Source organism: Dermacentor albipictus, unplaced genomic scaffold, assembly GCF_038994185.2.
Source record: "Dermacentor albipictus isolate Rhodes 1998 colony unplaced genomic scaffold, USDA_Dalb.pri_finalv2 scaffold_14, whole genome shotgun sequence".
NCBI classification, from domain to species: Eukaryota; Metazoa; Arthropoda; class Arachnida; order Ixodida; family Ixodidae; genus Dermacentor; species Dermacentor albipictus.
The window spans coordinates 10,536,696-10,553,284 of record NW_027225568.1 but is presented as its reverse complement, the minus strand read 5'-3'; the positions used below and the strand labels follow the sequence as shown (position 1 = coordinate 10,553,284).

Below are 16,589 nucleotides of genomic sequence, written 5' to 3'. Positions count from 1 at the left end.
GTGTGCGGTGACTTCAATGCTCACCACCGCGGCTGGGGAAGTGCTACGTCGGATCAGCGGGGAAGGGCCCTCTTCGGTGCCGCGTCTTCACTGGGCCTGTACGTTATAAACGACGGGAAGCCCACATTCGTGCGCCGCAGTGGGGTAACATCAGCGATCGATCTGGCACTTGTCTCGGAGCGCTGCTCATACGTGTGGCAGCGCGCTCCCGACACTGCCGGATCGGATCACTACCCAATCACCCTGGCTCCCACCTCTCCCAGCCGCGGTGTCACCCGTATGTGTGTGGTGGTACGGTGGTCGGTGTACCGCGATTTGTGCCGCGAGTGGTCGCGTGACACCGATTTCTTCGAGCACGTCGCGGAGTGTGCGAGACGGGCGTCGACGCGTGCGGTGGTCCCTGCCGGTTCTCCCACACCGGACATCAAACTTCTGAACCTTCGCGCCGCCCGCCGCCGCGCTGAGCGCCGTGCCATACGCTCGGGTGACGCGTCTGACTGGACGGTATACAACAGACTTGACGCGGTGTGCCGACGACATGCGAAGCGGCTGCGCCGCCGAAGTTGGGCACGACTCTGCTCGTCGCTCGCTGACCCGCGCAACCAGCACCGAGGCTGGCGCATCATGCGCGCGCTGGAAGACTCCTCGCTGGCCGGTGCTCGCCATCGCTGTTGCGCGCGGAATCACCGAGATGGCGCTCGCGGAGCTCCTCGCCGACTCCTTCGCTGCCATCGCAGTCTCCACTTCACCCGGCGTCCCTGCGGTTGCATTGCGGGCGCTCTACACGGCTGTGTTCGTGAGAGGGGAAGATCGCGCGCATACCGCGCTGGCGATTGACAGCCTGTGCAGCGACGACTTCACCTTTCACGAGCAGCAGCGCGTCCTGTGCCGCAGGAGGCGCCGCAGCGCCCCCGGAGCAGATGGTGTCACACACCAAATGCTCCGAAACCTGGACGACGACCACCGCCGGCATCTCCTGTCCACCTACAACGCCGTGTTCCGCGAGGGCTGCCTGCCGGACCCCTGGCGCTGTGCTGTCGTTGTGCCGGTGCTGAAGCGCGGCAAGCCTGCACGCGAGCTCGCCTCCTACCGGCCCGTCTCGCTGACTTCGGTGCCGGGAAAGACCATGGAGACGATGGCGCTCTCGAGGTTGCAGTGGATCGCGCGGGCCCGCGGTGCCCTCCCACCCGAGCAGTGCGGCTTCCGAGCACACCGATCGACTGGCGACTGCATCGCTACTGTTGTCGGCACGCTGGAACAGGCCAGACGCGAGGGAGAAGCTGCCTTCCTCCTTCTCCTCGACGTGCGTAGCGCCTTCGATGCGCTCCCGCACGAACCGATCATCTCGGCTGTTGAGGCTCTCGGCGTGGTCGGCAACCTGCTTGCCTACGTCAAGGCTTTCCTCGCCGACAGGACATTCGCCGTCCGCGTGGGCCGCGCAACCAGCTCGCCACGACCAGTGACCACCGGTGTGCCTCAGGGTAGTGTGTTGAGCCCTTTTCTGTTCAACCTCACCCTCGCTCCCATCATTGAGTGCATACCGAAAGGTGGTCGCTTCCCTGTGCGTGCTCTTGTCTACGCGGACGACGTCGCCCTCTACGTGCGGGGACCGAGGACTGCCATCGCCGAGATGCGTCGCGAGCTGCAGGAGGCTCTCGACTCTGTCGCCGGCTTCCTACGAGCGATCGGATTACAGCTGTCGTCGACCAAGAGTGAGGCGTTCATGGTGCACCCTCACGCTTCCACGCGACGCTACACCGGCCGCGTGCTCGTTGATGGTGTGCCACTGAGTTGGCAGCCGACGGTGCGATACCTCGGCCTCACAATCGACCACCGCCTCACTTGGCTTCCGGCTGTGCGACGCCTGCGAGCCGAAACGCTACGTGTTGAGTGCGCGATACGCCGGCTACTTGCGCGCGGAGACGGCAGCCCTCCATCGTTTGCGGCTAACATGTACAGTGCGCTGGCGCTCTCGCGGGTGTTTTACGCGTTGCCACTGTGCAGTGTGCGCGATTCACAGTGGCGCAAAATCGATGGTGATCACCGCAGAGTGCTACGCATGTGTCATGGCTTGCCGCGAGCATCACGAGTGGCGGAGACCCTTGCGGAAACCGGCGCATGGCCTCCCTCATTGACGGCCGATCTCCGCGCGCTCGGCCACATCGAGCGCCTCTCCAGCACCCCCGACGCGAGCCCCATCGTCTCGCTACTGCGGCAGCTCCCAGCATCCCGTATGGGCAAGATGCTCGAGCTGTTCGAGGCAATTGTGGCTGACCCGCCAGCTCCCCCACCAGACTGGCCGCCACCGAGTCTCGCCGTGCCCCTGGACGTGTGTCTCGAACTGCCAGGCGTCCACTCCAAGCACCGCACGCCTCTCTGCGCCATCGTACAGGAGGCTGCAGCGAGGATAGAGGACGACCTGGCAGGGAGAGCGCACCTGTACACGGACGGCTCGGTACTCGAGGACGGCTCCGCGGCTGCTGCCTGCTTCGCCCCGAGCCTCACCATCGAAAGCCAGTGCCGCCTGCCCTGCCGAGCCACTTCCACCACTGCTGAGCTCGTGGGACTGCACCTGGCTGCTGACGCGCTTGAGCAATCGCCGCACATCACTCGAGCGGCGATTCTAACCGACTCAAGGCCCGCACTGCAGCAGCTGCTACTGGAGGAACGCGCCCCACTGCTCGCTCAGCGTGTTGCGTGCAGACTGCACGCCTTGCAGCAGCGGGGACTGGACCTACGGCTGCAGTGGGTGCCTTCGCACGTTGGCGTCGCCGGTAACGAGGCCGTGGACAAGCTCGCGCGACGCGCACACGATGTCAACACGCCGATCACACGGCGGGTCAGCTCGTTCGACGCCGCGCCGCACAGGATACGCCGAGAGCTCGCGCTTCGCCATCCTGACGACCGGGTTGCGCGGGGACGCCCGCCACGCCATCTCCCGGAGGCCGGCTTCACTAGGCGCGAGCGCGCCTTCCTCCTCGCCTTACGGACCCGCTCCGTGTGGCCCGCCGAGAGAAAGCATCGTCTGCTACGAGCCCCCTCTCCCCTCTGCGAGTAGTGTTCCTGTATATGCTCCCGCAGGGAGCATATACAGGACAGCGCCTGGCGCTGTACAGGCGAGGACTGCGGCGCGACCGAGACGCTGGAACACTAGCTGTGTGAGTGTCCTGCTCTCTCGCCCGCCCGATCTGCTCTTGCGCAAGTGTATCGTGCGCTAAACTTACCGTGTGCTACGCTCGACGACTTGCTGCATCCCTCGGGCTGCATCTCGCAACACAGGCGCCTTTTCCGCGCGCTCTTGGCATTCGCCGAGGACGCGGCGCTTCGAAGCCGCCTGTAAACCTGCCCCACCCACGGCCTTGCCGCTGCGGCTGTCGCCGCCGCGATTTTATCTATCTTTCTCTCTCACCTATCTTTTAATTCCCCTTGTGCAGTGCGGTTGAGGTGTCCTCCGCGGAGAGACAGTTACCGCCGTATTCACAAACCAAACTTATACTTATGCTTATGACTTAAGTCAGTGAACAGCCCTTAACGCGTTTCAAGAACCAACCTTGTACTTATCGCAGAACTTTTCTCGTACTTATGGTCGTGATAAGTAAGGCTCGGTTAAGGTAGCCTCTGACCTACCTTAACGCTCCCTTGTAAACAAACAAAATGGCGGCGATGGACGACTTCGAGGAGTTTGTGGGCTACCTGGATCGCCACGAAGAAATATCGACTGGAGCAGCCTACGAATACGCATCGCCGCCGCGTCGAGTAGTCAGGGATCGTTTAAATCCGATGGAGCTTTACAACGACGACGAGTTTTTGTGCCGATTCCGCTTCAGCAAAAGTGCCGTGCAGCAGCTGCTCGCAATGCTGCCTCTGCGGGAACGCACCGACGGACGTGGGTTCCCTGTGCCGCCTCTCCTGCAGCTCCTTATAACACTGCGGTTCTATGGAGCAGGCACATTTCAAATTGTGACCGGGGACCTCGTAAATGTTTCGCAGCCAACGGTCTCTCGGGTCATCGAGCGCGTATCCACCATGATCGCGAGAAGCCTGTTCACCGCGCTTGTGAAGTTCCCTGCCGCTTCAGAAGTGAGCGGTGTGATGAGCGAATTTTATAAGTTAGGAAAGTTTCCCGGTGTCAGCGGGTGCATTGACTGCACCCATGTGCCGATTAAGAGCCCTGGTGGTGACCACGCCGAGGTTTATCGCAACCGGAAAGGATACTTTTCGATAAATGTTCAGGTGAGTGCCCATTTCAAATACCGTAACGCAAACAGAAGCGGTACAGAATGCCGCTGGTAGTACGACTCTGTATGTAACAGACGTAACACCAAGTAAACCACCAGAATCATTTACGACGCGATTTCACACCGCCAGTGCAACGACAGTTGTCGATGTTTCGAATTTGCTAACCCGAATCTGCACCAACGTTTTGCCCCTCATTAAAATGCAAGTGCCGTGACCAGCACTTTGAACCGGCAACGTTTTCCTCAGCGTCGTGCCGATGAAATCACAGCGCCGCCAGTATATAACCCTTTACGTTTTCACCCAGTATAATCTCGATTGTGTGTGTATTTTTAGGGACATAAAAAATATCAGTAGGTTATTAACCCCAATGTAACGGAACGTAATGAGAACAAACACGCCTGAAAATTCGGCAAGGGTACATATAATTGCTAAAGTCACCTTTGTCGGAATACAGTGCTGTTATGCGGCGAAGATTGCGTCATGAAATTTGGGGAAGCATATGCACGCGTTCGTTAATTATTCACGCTGCACGCGTTCGTTAATTATTCACGCTCGCACGTACCGCAGATCACACGACGACTCGGCTCTTCGGATCACCAAGCGCGTTACAAGCGGTTCGCAAAATCTGAAATTTAGCACGTTGTTAAGCTAATGTACTTGGGCCGGGATGACTCAAAAATTCGTATCGAACATGATCATGTAATCAGATTCCACTGCATAACTCTATCACAGAGCTACACTATTACGAGAACAGGATTATTGGAGCACCCGCTTTTGTTTTACCACTCTGGTTTCAACAAGTGTATTCGCGCATTTTGCACAATCAATATAACCATTACTGTGGGGCTTTACAGTAATGCTCATACTTAACTAATGACAAAAAAAGTCAACCAGTCTGTCGGTTATGAATGTGACGCCACCATAAAATGCTTACCTGTACAGAATTTCCTCTATGTGCAAGTACATTTTGGATACCTACCGCCCTTATTAATGAAAGTTGCTGTTTTGCAGGGCATCACGGGCCCTGACCTACAATTTTATGATGTAGTGGCCAGCTGGCCAGGGTCTGCCCATGATAGCAGAATTTTCGACAGCAGCCGTGCAAGAGTGCTCTACGAGACTGGTGTCGTCCCCGGGATTCTTCTCGGAGATATGGGCTATGCCTGCAGGCCATACCTCATGACTCCACTCAAGGATCCTGACCAAGGCAGCCCAGAGTACAGGCAAGCTAGCTAATTTCTATGAGGCAGTGCTGCAGATTATCACAATTATTTTCAAGAAGAAAGTGTCCTGCAAAAATGGTCGAAAAGCTTCTTGCATGCAAAGCAACATATTTGAACATGCAAGACTAGACAAAAGCCAACACAGAATTGAAACACTTTTTATTTGCTCATTTTCAATAATGTTCCCGCAATTCATTTCAAGAGCTCATCGCCGAAAGGCAAAATGCATCAAACAAAGAAAGACAAAGCACTGTTCATATTACATCAAGAGCAATTGATCGCCTCTCTTTCTGTTAATGTTTTCACGGCAAAGAAAAATAATGCAGCTATTTTTTTCAGGTACAACAAGTCACAAGCAAAAACACGAAACAGTGTGGAACGTGTGTTCGGGATATGGAAGAGGAGATTTCCATGCCTTCAGATGAAGCTGCAACTTCAAACAAACACTACACTTGTAGTTATCACTGCATGTGCGGCACTTCACAACCTCAGCAGAATTCTGCGTGACCCATGCCCTCCCGATGTACAGCCCCTCACTGCACCCAGTGTTCACCAGCCTGGACCAACATTGCCGAATGGACAGCCACAGACCGCAGTACAAGATTCCAGTGGATTTAGAACCCGTGCTCGTATTATTGCCGATTATTTCTCGTAAATCCATATTCATTCACTCCATATGCATTCACTTTAGATTACTCTTTAATTAAAAAGGACAAAAATAGGCAGGTAGGTAGGTTGAACTGGTGGTGCATTCAGCGATTCAGTACGTTCATTTCCGGGCAAACAACTGTAGTGTTATGTTCTTGCATGCCTCCTCGTGGAACGTAAGCGGGGATGCGCTCTTTGTGTGCTGCCCCAAATATATCAGCAATCTACGCAGACGGTTTAAACGGGGGAAAAGTTTCCCGGCTCTTGTAGCATGTGTAGTGAACTTCATCAGCGCAGCATATGCACGCTACTCGTAACCGGACGATCCGTTTCTCTCTGTCCGCGAGAGAAGGGGGAGTGCAGCGTCCTGGCGTGCGCCAGCTTTCCAACACATGCATACTTTAAACTTGCACTGTGTTATGGTGGCTGCATGCAGGCTGTTTCACAACACATGTGCGAATAGAAAATTCATGGTGCTTTGCGACGAAACTGGCATCAAGGGTGGGAGATAAACACGCACCTTCCATTCAGCGTGCTAACACGAAGGAGCTAGCAGTAAATCAAAATCCAGGTTTGGGCAACTTCATGTATTCATACCGTCTTCCAAGACCAGTTACCATCTGTCTATCTGCACCCGTCCCGTCTATGTGTGTTCGTTGCCCCGACCTTCTCGCGCTGCATTTAGAAAGCCTGCTAGCAGCAAGTCATCCTCTCACTCATTCTGTGGCCATATACAGTAACTACGTAGGCCAAACTGCAGGGCTGGCTGTAGCACACGTGCTGCACGCCTATAATATGTATCAAGCTAACCTGCACTTGGTACAGTTGACGACAGGTTTTTTGAACGCTCAAGGGACCGCGAAAATGTTAGAAAAATCAGGCAGTCCGAAAAAGCAAATGTGCCCCCCAAAAACTCAATTTATTGCTTACTATTGAGTTAGAGGCTGGAAAAAGTGATTGATCTTCTGAACCATGCTTCGCTTGCGTGCAAGCAGGTCCGCCTGAATTTTGGCAAGAGCTGTCGTGTCGCCATAAGCCGACGAAAGAGTTGCGACCGCTTGCATCAGCTAAGCTTAGGTCGACTGCGCTGCTGTATGCGAGTCATCATCGCTCTCGGACTCTGCAAGCACTTGGCGAATGATTTATTCATCCGTGAGCCCGGCGCACAGTTCCAACTCGCTGTCCACGTCCGTGAACTCCGAAAACGAAACGGTCGAGGGAATTTTGACGCCTGCAGTGCGAAAGTTGTCGATGAGGTGCTCACTGCCAGACAGCTGCTCGACGACACTATCCTCGTCCAAGAAAGCCGAGTTGCCATTCAACACAAATCCCGCGTGGTGGAAGCAGTTGCACAGCGTTGTGGGTGGCCACCGACTTCCACGCATCAGCGAGCATGCTGAGTGCTCCAAACAAATCAACAGAGTAGGCGTTTCCACTGTCGAGGCACAACGCCACACACGAAAGCAAGCGTGACCGATACTTCACCTTCAGGTTACGTATCACGCCTTGGTTCATCGGCTGTAGGATACTTGTCGTGTTTGGGGGTAAGAACTCGACTCACACAGACTTCGAGAGAGAAAAAAAAATGATTTTTTTTCTCGATATCTCCCACAGACTTTTGTTCTACTAAAACTACGCAAGTTGTTTATGTGCCCGTGTGCAGCCCAGTTGTCGACAAACAACAAAACTTTGCGGCCTTCTAGATCAAATTTATGATCTAGTTTTCTCACATAGCTTTCAAAAAACAGCTGTATTATCCATGCCTTCTTGTTCGCCTCATACAAGACAGACAGGTACTTTACACCTTTAAAGCACCTCGGAACTTTCGACTTGCCGATGATGAGCATTGGCAGCTTTTCTGTCCCTGACATATTGCTGCCGACCAAAACAGTAACTCGTTCCTTACTGTGTTTTCCACCATGGAAAGGGTCTTCTCTGGCATAAGCTTAAAAAAAAAGTCCGGTCTCACCGCAATTGAGTATGTCGTCTGGCGAGTACTCCCGTAAGAACGACTGCAGCTTTTCACAGCGGTAGTTCGCAACAACGCTCAGGTCAACAGCTGCACTTTCGCCACACAGTTTCAAAAAACTGAGATCAGCACGCTTTTTGAAGTTTCAGCCAGCGATCGCTGACCTTAAATCCCTCAATGCTCATCTGAAGCGCCATCGTCTTGGCTTTCTGTTTGAGGAGGGCACCGGAGACGGATTTGCTTGCTACTGTTGACTTCAGCCAAACAAGGAGGGCCTCCTCGAGCTTTCGATAGGTGCCTTGGCTTACATTTTTCTGCCAACACCCAGTAGACTTTCCCGCTGCCTCCAAAATCTTTTGCTTGTTTTTCATGTAGTCCGAAAGAGCATGTTTGGAAATTTTAAACTCTTTTGCGACATCTGCCTGTGATTGGCCACCTTCGATGAACTTGATGATTGCCACTTTCTTCGCCATCGGCATTGTGGCGTACTTGCCTCAGTTCATCGGAATTCTCGAGGCCAACAACATAGATTTCTTCTCCATTGTGAATTAGCATGCTTGGCTAAGCAGTACACACAGCGCAGTCGTCGGGAAGTTGTCACACCGACTTTGTTGAGTGCTGCCACGTTGTACGAAAAAATAAAGTTCCGGAAACAGCGTCTTGAAGCACTGAAGCCGATTCAGTCAAATGCGAGCCACAGTAGCTTGCTACTGCTAAGCTTGTCAACACCCTGCAAACACAAACAGGCAATCGAAGGAACAAAGGAAGAAAAAAAAAGCATTGCGTTACGGCAGTGACGCTGTTGCGGAAGCTGCTAGCATATAGCCTCAACCAAGCATCCGAGTAGCAGAGGAACCGCCATGCAAGACCGGCACCGGTTTCGAGACTACAGGATGAAAATATAAACAAACAAGATGGCGGCGACACAGCTCAAGATGCGCGGCATCTTTTGCTTGGAAAGTCCAAAAAGATCGAACAGCCCTCCCTAGAGTGTCTGAAATTTTAAGCCACGTAATACACTGACTTTGTGAGGTATCTCCTGGGGCTGGGAAAAAGTCAGAAAAATCAAGCATGTCCAAAAAATTAGGCGTCCGAAAAATCAGTCGTCGACTGTGATTTGTTACTATTTCTTTGCATGTGTTCATGAATGCAAAAGCTTTTTTGGCAGATCAGCAATGCCATTGTAAACACACTTCACTTTTAATAGGTTTTCCTGCCATCACTGTTTTCCAAGCACTGTTGTTCTCGAGCGCTTGAATTTATTTCGCTTCACAGCAGACAACATTGTCGCGGCCACTGGTGTTCGTGCAAGCGTAGGCTGCACAGAACGCCGGCATGATTGGCCCACCACTTCAATTGATGCTGCGCACGTTGACTACCGCTCTACATACAAACAAAGGAATGCGGGGTCGAGCGAAGCAGATTATGACGCCACGCACGCAGAAACAAGCACGGTCAGGCATGGTCGCGGTGACTGTGAAGGAACGAAACACTAGTGTTGACGTCACTATGCCGCGGTTTCCCGTCTCCGCTGACGTCAGCGTGCAGTTATTGATGGGGGGGGGGGGCGACAGCACAATTTTAGCCGACAATTACGTCACTCTTAAGTGAAAAGTCCCCCCCCCCCAAATTTTACCTGCATGGTTTATAAGGTTCCCACATCCGTATATGAGCGTCTTATTGAATTCGGCACTCTTCAGCTTCCCTTTAATATGCAGTTGGCAGTTGTGCACCGATTATCATCAGCAACACAGCTTTGCTAGTTGTCGTATGCCTTTTCAACAATCTCCATCAATAGCACCTAACCGTTGCCAAATTCAAGACTGTTTACAACTTTTAAATATGCTGCTTCCCCACAAAGTGATCCTATGCACTTTGGCTGTTACGAATTCAAGGCCAGGAGCAGGAGCTACCTAACGTTGCTTTGTTTTTTACATGTGCAATGACATTCAAATTCCACAATAGAACATTTCAGCGATAAGTTGTCTTGTCCAATGGATTCAATGCAGTGAGACATGGTTATCGCATACAGAGCCTTTGAAATTGGTGGTACAAAACATCATGCCTGTGTTTCTCAGGAGACTAGCATTAAAAATGTGATTGTTTGCACATGCGTGCACATGGCACAACAGAAATGTTATCAGCATGCTCTGCACAGAATGAAATAAACAGTACTCATTCTTGTTTCACATATTTCTCGACATGGTGGCTTCTGCTGCATTGAGATTCATGTATATGTCAAGCTCTATCTAGCAGAAGATTTTGCCGTGACGTGTTACATGAACTACATCTAGATGCCGCTTTCATCCCTCGGCAGAATGCTTCTTGTTGAAGCCTCTTTCAAAAACATGCAACAAACAATGTGTCAAACAGATATGAATTAGATGAATTGTGTAAGGGCCTGTACTTGCTCAATCTGCCTTTTGCAGGTGGTCGGATGAGGATGGATGGCTGGCCAAATGCCTTGAAAAATGTGCTGACTTTTTGAGAAGTCTCACAAGGCAAGGCACGTGGAACACTAGTCAAAACATACACATGTGCTTTTCAAGGCGTCTAGCCAGCTGTCTACCCTTGTCTGCCTGTGTGCAGAGGATGGCGCAATGAGCAATTACAGGGCCTAAAATCCATAAAGTTTACCCGTGATGACCATGAGCTTCACATGTTTACCATTTCTGAATGGCTGTGAAAGGCACCAACGTCTACAACTGCCATTTTTCAATACAATCATTTGTTGATGCTGCAAATACAGAGTGAGGATCACAAGAGAGACAGAGAAAGAGTACAAAGCTACAATGTACAAAATATGAAAACACCCATGTACTTAGGCGCACTTTAAAGAACCCCAGGTGGTCCACATTCCCGGAGTGGCCCACTACGGCGTGCCTCGTAATCAGATTGTGGTTTTGGCACGTAAAGCCCCAGAATTTAATTTAATTTTCAGCTACAATGTAGGCAAACTGGCACTAATGCAGAGGCTATATGTTGGGCAGCTGTCTACCCTTGTCTGCCTGCGTGCAGAGGATGGCGCAATGAGCAATTACAGGGCCTAAAATCCATGAAGTTTACCCGTGATGACCATGAGCTTCACATGAACTTTACCATTTCTGAATGGCTGTGAAAGGCACCAACGTCTACAACTGCCATTTTTCAATACAATCATTTGTTGATGCTGCAAATACAATGTGAGGATCACAAGAGAGAGAGAGAAAGAGTACAAAGCTACAATGTACACGGTCGTCCACTTCCAATTTGAACACGGCTCCGGGTGGCCGGCGCTCCGCGGAGCGCCGCTCGTGGGCGCCGGGCTAACTAACGCGCCGGCGCACTGGCCGCCACAAGCGTGGCCGGAGCCGCGTCGTCTGCTACAGCGCGTCTGCACTAGTGTGTGCTGGCGGCTGAGGCCAGACCTGTGGCTGCCAGTGCGCCGGCGCGTTAGTTACCCCGGAGCCCACGAGCGGCGCTCCGCGGAGCGCCGGCCTCGCCGGCAACCCGGAGCCGTGTTCAAATTGGAAGTGGACGACCGTGTACAAAATCTGAAAACACCCATGTACTTAGGCGCACTTTAAAGAACCCCAGGTGGTCCATATTCCCGGAGTGGCCCACTACGGCGTGCCTCGTAATCAGATTGTGGTTTTGGCACGTAAAGCCCCAGAATTTAATTTAATTTTCAGCTACAATGTAGGCAAACTGGCACTAATGCAGAGGCTATATGTTGGGCTGCTGAGCTCGAGGTTACACGTTTGATCCAAGCTGCGGTAGCTGATACATTCTGATGGTGGCAGAATTGCACAATGCCCATGTACTTTGATATACACGAAACATATATTACAAGACATACCGTATTTACTCGCATAATGATTGCACTCGCATAATGATCGCACCCCTGAATTTTGTCGTCAAAATTCAACTTTTTCTTTCCTGTGTAATGACCGCACCCTGAACTTGTCGCAGCGATATGTCGTGTGCCAAGTCTAGCTAATGATGATCGCACTTACCTTCTGTCAAATGCTACGCAAACGATTCTTGAAAACATACCAAGAGGTCTGCATGCACCGAACATTCTTAAGCAGATGCGATCACTTTCTGCACTTCCATGAAAAAAAAAAAAAAAACTACAACCAAGCTTGCCTCGGCTTTGTTTGTAGGCATCATAATGGATTTGGTCAACAGCAACAACATAAAGGGTGCGTTTTGATTCCTCTCGTCTGCACTCATGGGCACGCAACAAATCGCGGGCGGCAACAATAGTGGCCACGTTTACGCTGATAAGTTACAAATGTACCCTATTCATACGCCCATGCTTGTAACGCAGCTAAGATATTCGCCCACCCTTAGTGGAAACGTGCCATATTAGGATAACAGTGAAGACATATGTCGCAGTTTCCACAGCATGCCCGCTATGTGTTTCTGTGTCACTGGCAGCTAAGCGTGCCCATCTCTGTTTCTGTCTCCTCAAAGTAGACATGGCTATGTCGCAAACGTGCCGATATTAACATTATTCATTACTGATACGGAAGGAACTGTTTCAATGCATGTAATGTACTCACAAGAAGAACAATAATCGCGTTCGGCTTGCTCCGCCGGCCGTCATTTTTGTTTCGGTGTCCCACACTGACAACGGCAGCCGCCTGCTTGTCACCGTGCTGCAAATGCGGGATCAAAAAAAAGTTTCTTTTCGTGGGAAATTTAACTCGTACAATGATCGCACCCCTGGATTTGCACCAATTTTTTTGACGAAGAAGTGTGATTATGCGAGTAAATACGGCATATGATCATACACGAAAACTTTTTCTTCTGCCTCACTCATTCTGTTTTTGCAGAACCTTCATTTTTAGGTCAATAAGGGCCTTCTTTGCTTTAAGATTTTCCATTATTTGTGCATGTTCTGCCTGCCTTTTCTCAAGTCTATCCTTGTGATCCTCACGAGCGAGTTCCATGCGAAGTGCATGGTCTTCACGCGTTAGCTTCATCTTGAGCAAGTGCTCTTTCCTTTTTCTCTGAGCATCTTTTGTGAGTGAAGAAAGCCGAGCACCAAGTTCACTCCTCACAGCATCATCCCTTGTGCAGGATGACCGGCTTGCGTTTATCCGCCGGCGGGCTGTCGGCACTGGCGGCACAGCAGCTGGCGGGGCTGGAGCTGGTGGGCATGTAGCTAGGGCTGCTGCTGGCTCTGGTACACGCTGAGCAGTTTCAGCATTTGGTGGCGCTGCACACTGCGAAGCCGCTGCTTCGTCCTGGTTTTCGATGTCCCACTGCCAGGAGTCGTCATAGTCCATGTCGGCATCTGCAAAGTTATTGCAATCAGAGTTGACATTAGTGTCGTTTCCACAGTGCTTGTACCTTTTACAATCCACTTTTACGAGTGCGCTGTGAGCTATACAGACATTTTTGCCTTGCTACATAATGCACCGATGTTGAACAAAATACTGCACTGTACTTACTATTAGGACATACTAAAGAACTTGACACAATGTAAGCCCGTGAGCACACAACAATACAGCATGTTCCTGCTGGTGCATCCAGCTGAAGCAGGTTGAATGAAACGGTGACAGTAATAACTATGCGGTTGCATTCAAACTTTTGCATACAAGCCGCTCATCCTCATATTAGGACTCATTCTCTGTTTCATGGGCCACGAAAATAACTAAACCAATGGTGTCTATGCTGACAGTTATTTGCATCACAGGTAGGCTTTCTGTGTATATTGCTTGTTGACGGTACATAATAAACAGGAAATTATGGGCACTATTGCATGGGAAAAAGAGGCGCTTTGGAAACGCTGGAGAGGTTTGCCCAATAGCAAGTGTACCTGCTATTCCACACGCATGTGGCAACAAATGAAACACATGTATGACCACAAACACACAGCATAGGCACCCATGAACATACACAGCTAATCATATATCGAGTACACGACACAACATGGTCAATTTACAGTTATCTCCACAAGGCATGGTGCCTCTCGTATGTTCAGAGCAGATAACATTATGACATCTCCTCTGGATCCAGACAGTGCAAGAGCATATCGATCCATGTGTACTGTACATTGCACACGTACAACTTTGGCGATGTAACCACTCCACTGTAAAAAATAAGGGATTTCCGTTTGCAACACTGACATGAAAACAATGAAATAATGCACAAATGCAACTGCAAAAACCAGTTTTGGAAGCCTTTGAGACAGAACCAATGACTGCATCATTCCTCGTTATAGTGTCCATTATACGAAACCATAAATAAAACCCTTGCTGCACTGCTCCAACCTCATCACCATGATGCCCAAAAGTAATGTCAGCACTTCGACATTAAAAAGTAGCTTAGTTTCTTGCAATACTGCTGTGTCAAATGCGTAATACAGAACGAGTTGTTCATTAGCCACCTGCAATGCCTCATTTGGTGCCTTTCTGTATTAGCAAATCTAGTTTCCTAAATAATTAGTCCAGATATAATATTGCACATAAACTCATACTCACCATCTGCATCAGTGCTTCGTCCCGGCTGTGAGGAAGTCAGCAGTGCTGCTACAGCTGGCGTTGGCTCTGTGCCAGGGCCAGTGCAGTCGCTGTCAAATGGATTCACAAGGCGTGTGGCCATGTGAGTTGCCACTGCACCGACCCTGAGCAACTCGTCATTCATGTGGCATCCTGCCGGGGCGCCACCACCTTTGAAAAGCAAATATCAACGTTAGCAAAATAACGATACCTCTTCAGTTTCACCGCTTCGAAAATACTGGCAGAAACATATGAACACATCATGATGTAGCTTAAGTCATTTTGAAGCCCTGCTAGCTGAGCACAAGAGAAATACAGACACAGGTCGCCGTGCTTACACGCACATAGCACCAGGCATATGCTAATGAACTGCAACTGTGCCCAAGTTTTCCTTGCCCCTGGTATTTCATTACACGACAAGCCTACACACAAAGCTAGTTGATGGCGTTCGCCCAAGGACTGCATTAGCACGCTTTGCAAACAAATAAGGTAGCGTTTCTTTCACAGCAAGACGTCCTTTGAGGTAGCAAACGACGCCTTCAAGAAACCAAAACATGAGCAAATTTGCCGATCGTGCAAGTGTGTCGCGGAAAACAAACATGCGTAGGCACGTCCTTTGTTTGCCTGCATGTTACGATCAAGCAAGTTTACTGCAACGTTATTTTTGGCGATGAATTTATTATGTCCTCGCCACTGTTCCGTATGCACACGCACAAGCTGTTGCAGAGTGCGCTAGAAATCAGCTGTAGCGATGGCTTCCCGTGCTTTCATCAAATATATATACAAGCAAGAAGCAGAAATTTCGGCACATGAGGAATAATGCTCACCTGTTTTGAATATTTCCCGCGTGTCTTCGGCTTTGGCACGGCGCCACTTTTCTTTCAGGTTGTCCCAGCACTTCTTTAATTGCTTGGACGTTCGTGGCCGGACGTTGTGGCGACTGTTGAATTCTTCGGCCAACTTTTCCCACGTCTTCTTCTTTGCGTTGACCGACACCGCGTCAGTCCGTTTGCACTCGAGCACATCGCGGTGCCTCTCCATCAGGTCCATCAGGATGGTGCGCTCTTCGTCCGTGAAGTTAATTTTGCGCCGCTCCATTCTCAACGCGGTTTACGAAAAAAAAGATAATACTAGACTATTTAAACAACTAAACTGATAAAAAATGAGTAAAATAATGCACAGCTAATTATAAATAAGCAAGAAAAAGCGAAGGAAGTAATAACAGGGCAAAACACGGACGAACGAAATACCAACACAACACGGACAAAACCAATCTGGAGAAGACTGTACAAAAACGTGCGCTGCGTCGAGTGGATTAGACCAACGTGGCCAGACGTAAATAGCGGACTCACCAAAAACGGCGAGCGTTTCATCAAGTTTTATCAAGCGTTTATACATTATTTATGTACAGATGCTTGTGTGCATGCCATTATTGCTTTCTTATAATAAAAGCAGTTTAAACGTCGTCAAAGTATCTATTTCGTAGCAAAAAATTCTCTAGCCTCGCTCCCAGGTAAAACACTTAACAAGTGAAGGGTGCCTTTCATAAGGCACACTTATGGCGCGTTAAGGTGCGTTTTCGAAACGCACCTTGTTCTTTCCTTATACTTATACTTTTCTCGTCCTTTCATAAGTGACCTTATCGCGATAAGTTAAGTTTGGTTTGTGAATACGGGGGTTAGTGCGCTGCACTTAAATCCCACACTTCAACTTCCTTCCTTAGAATCTCTCTTGCGGGTCAGCGGGGGCTTCCCTTTTGGGACAGTAGGGAAGCAGGTCTCGCGTGCAGGCAACGCGCTCCCATTCCGATCCCGCGAGCTCGAGTTCTTTCGACGTGGACACTTTAGCGGTTCGGCCACGCTCGTCCTGTATCATTCGGCCACTGAATAATCGACTAATTATTTAGTTGATTGATTGGTGTAGCTTAACCTACCAAAGCGACACGCGAGCTGTGAGATAAGTCGTAATGCAGACATGCGCACCATTGATTAATCGAGTGTCTATTGTTCCAGGGCAATG

General features: G+C 50.4%; 2 protein-coding genes across 2 annotated transcripts; one reads left to right on the top strand and one right to left on the bottom strand.

The window, feature by feature from the left end:
• The first annotated feature begins 3,123 nt into the window (after window positions 1–3,123).
• On the top strand, window positions 3,124–10,521 carry LOC139051708 (putative nuclease HARBI1). The gene is made up of 3 exons (XM_070528683.1): window positions 3,124–4,233; window positions 5,251–5,462; window positions 5,802–10,521. Exons 1-3 carry the CDS (start codon window positions 3,655–3,657, stop codon window positions 6,115–6,117), a joined length of 1,107 nt encoding a protein of 368 aa, XP_070384784.1. The 5' UTR covers window positions 3,124–3,654; the 3' UTR covers window positions 6,118–10,521.
• Window positions 10,522–12,878: 2,357 nt separating this feature from the next.
• Window positions 12,879–14,789, bottom strand: LOC135913447 (MAP7 domain-containing protein 1-like). The gene is made up of 2 exons (XM_065446015.1): window positions 14,553–14,789; window positions 12,879–13,363 (listed from the first exon to the last, which is right to left on the bottom strand). The coding sequence occupies exons 1-2, from the start codon at window positions 14,713–14,715 to the stop codon at window positions 12,879–12,881; spliced, it is 648 nt and encodes a 215-aa protein (XP_065302087.1). The 5' UTR covers window positions 14,716–14,789.
• Window positions 14,790–16,589: the final 1,800 nt, after the last annotated feature.

Bases quoted from the DNA above. Each gene is read 5' to 3' on its own strand.
- LOC139051708 (XM_070528683.1), top strand. From the start codon at position 3,655: ATGGCGGCGATGGACGACTTCGAGGAGTTTGTGGGCTACCTGGATCGC. The intron at 4,234-5,250 runs GTGAGTGCCCAT...GCTGTTTTGCAG, and splicing joins ACTTTTCGATAAATGTTCAG to GGCATCACGGGCCCTGACCT. The intron at 5,463-5,801 runs GCAAGCTAGCTA...TATTTTTTTCAG, and splicing joins CAAGGCAGCCCAGAGTACAG to GTACAACAAGTCACAAGCAA.
- LOC135913447 (XM_065446015.1), bottom strand. From the start codon at position 14,715: ATGAATGACGAGTTGCTCAGGGTCGGTGCAGTGGCAACTCACATGGCC. The intron at 13,364-14,552 runs GTGAGTATGAGT...ATAACTTTGCAG, and splicing joins ACGAAGCACTGATGCAGATG to ATGCCGACATGGACTATGAC.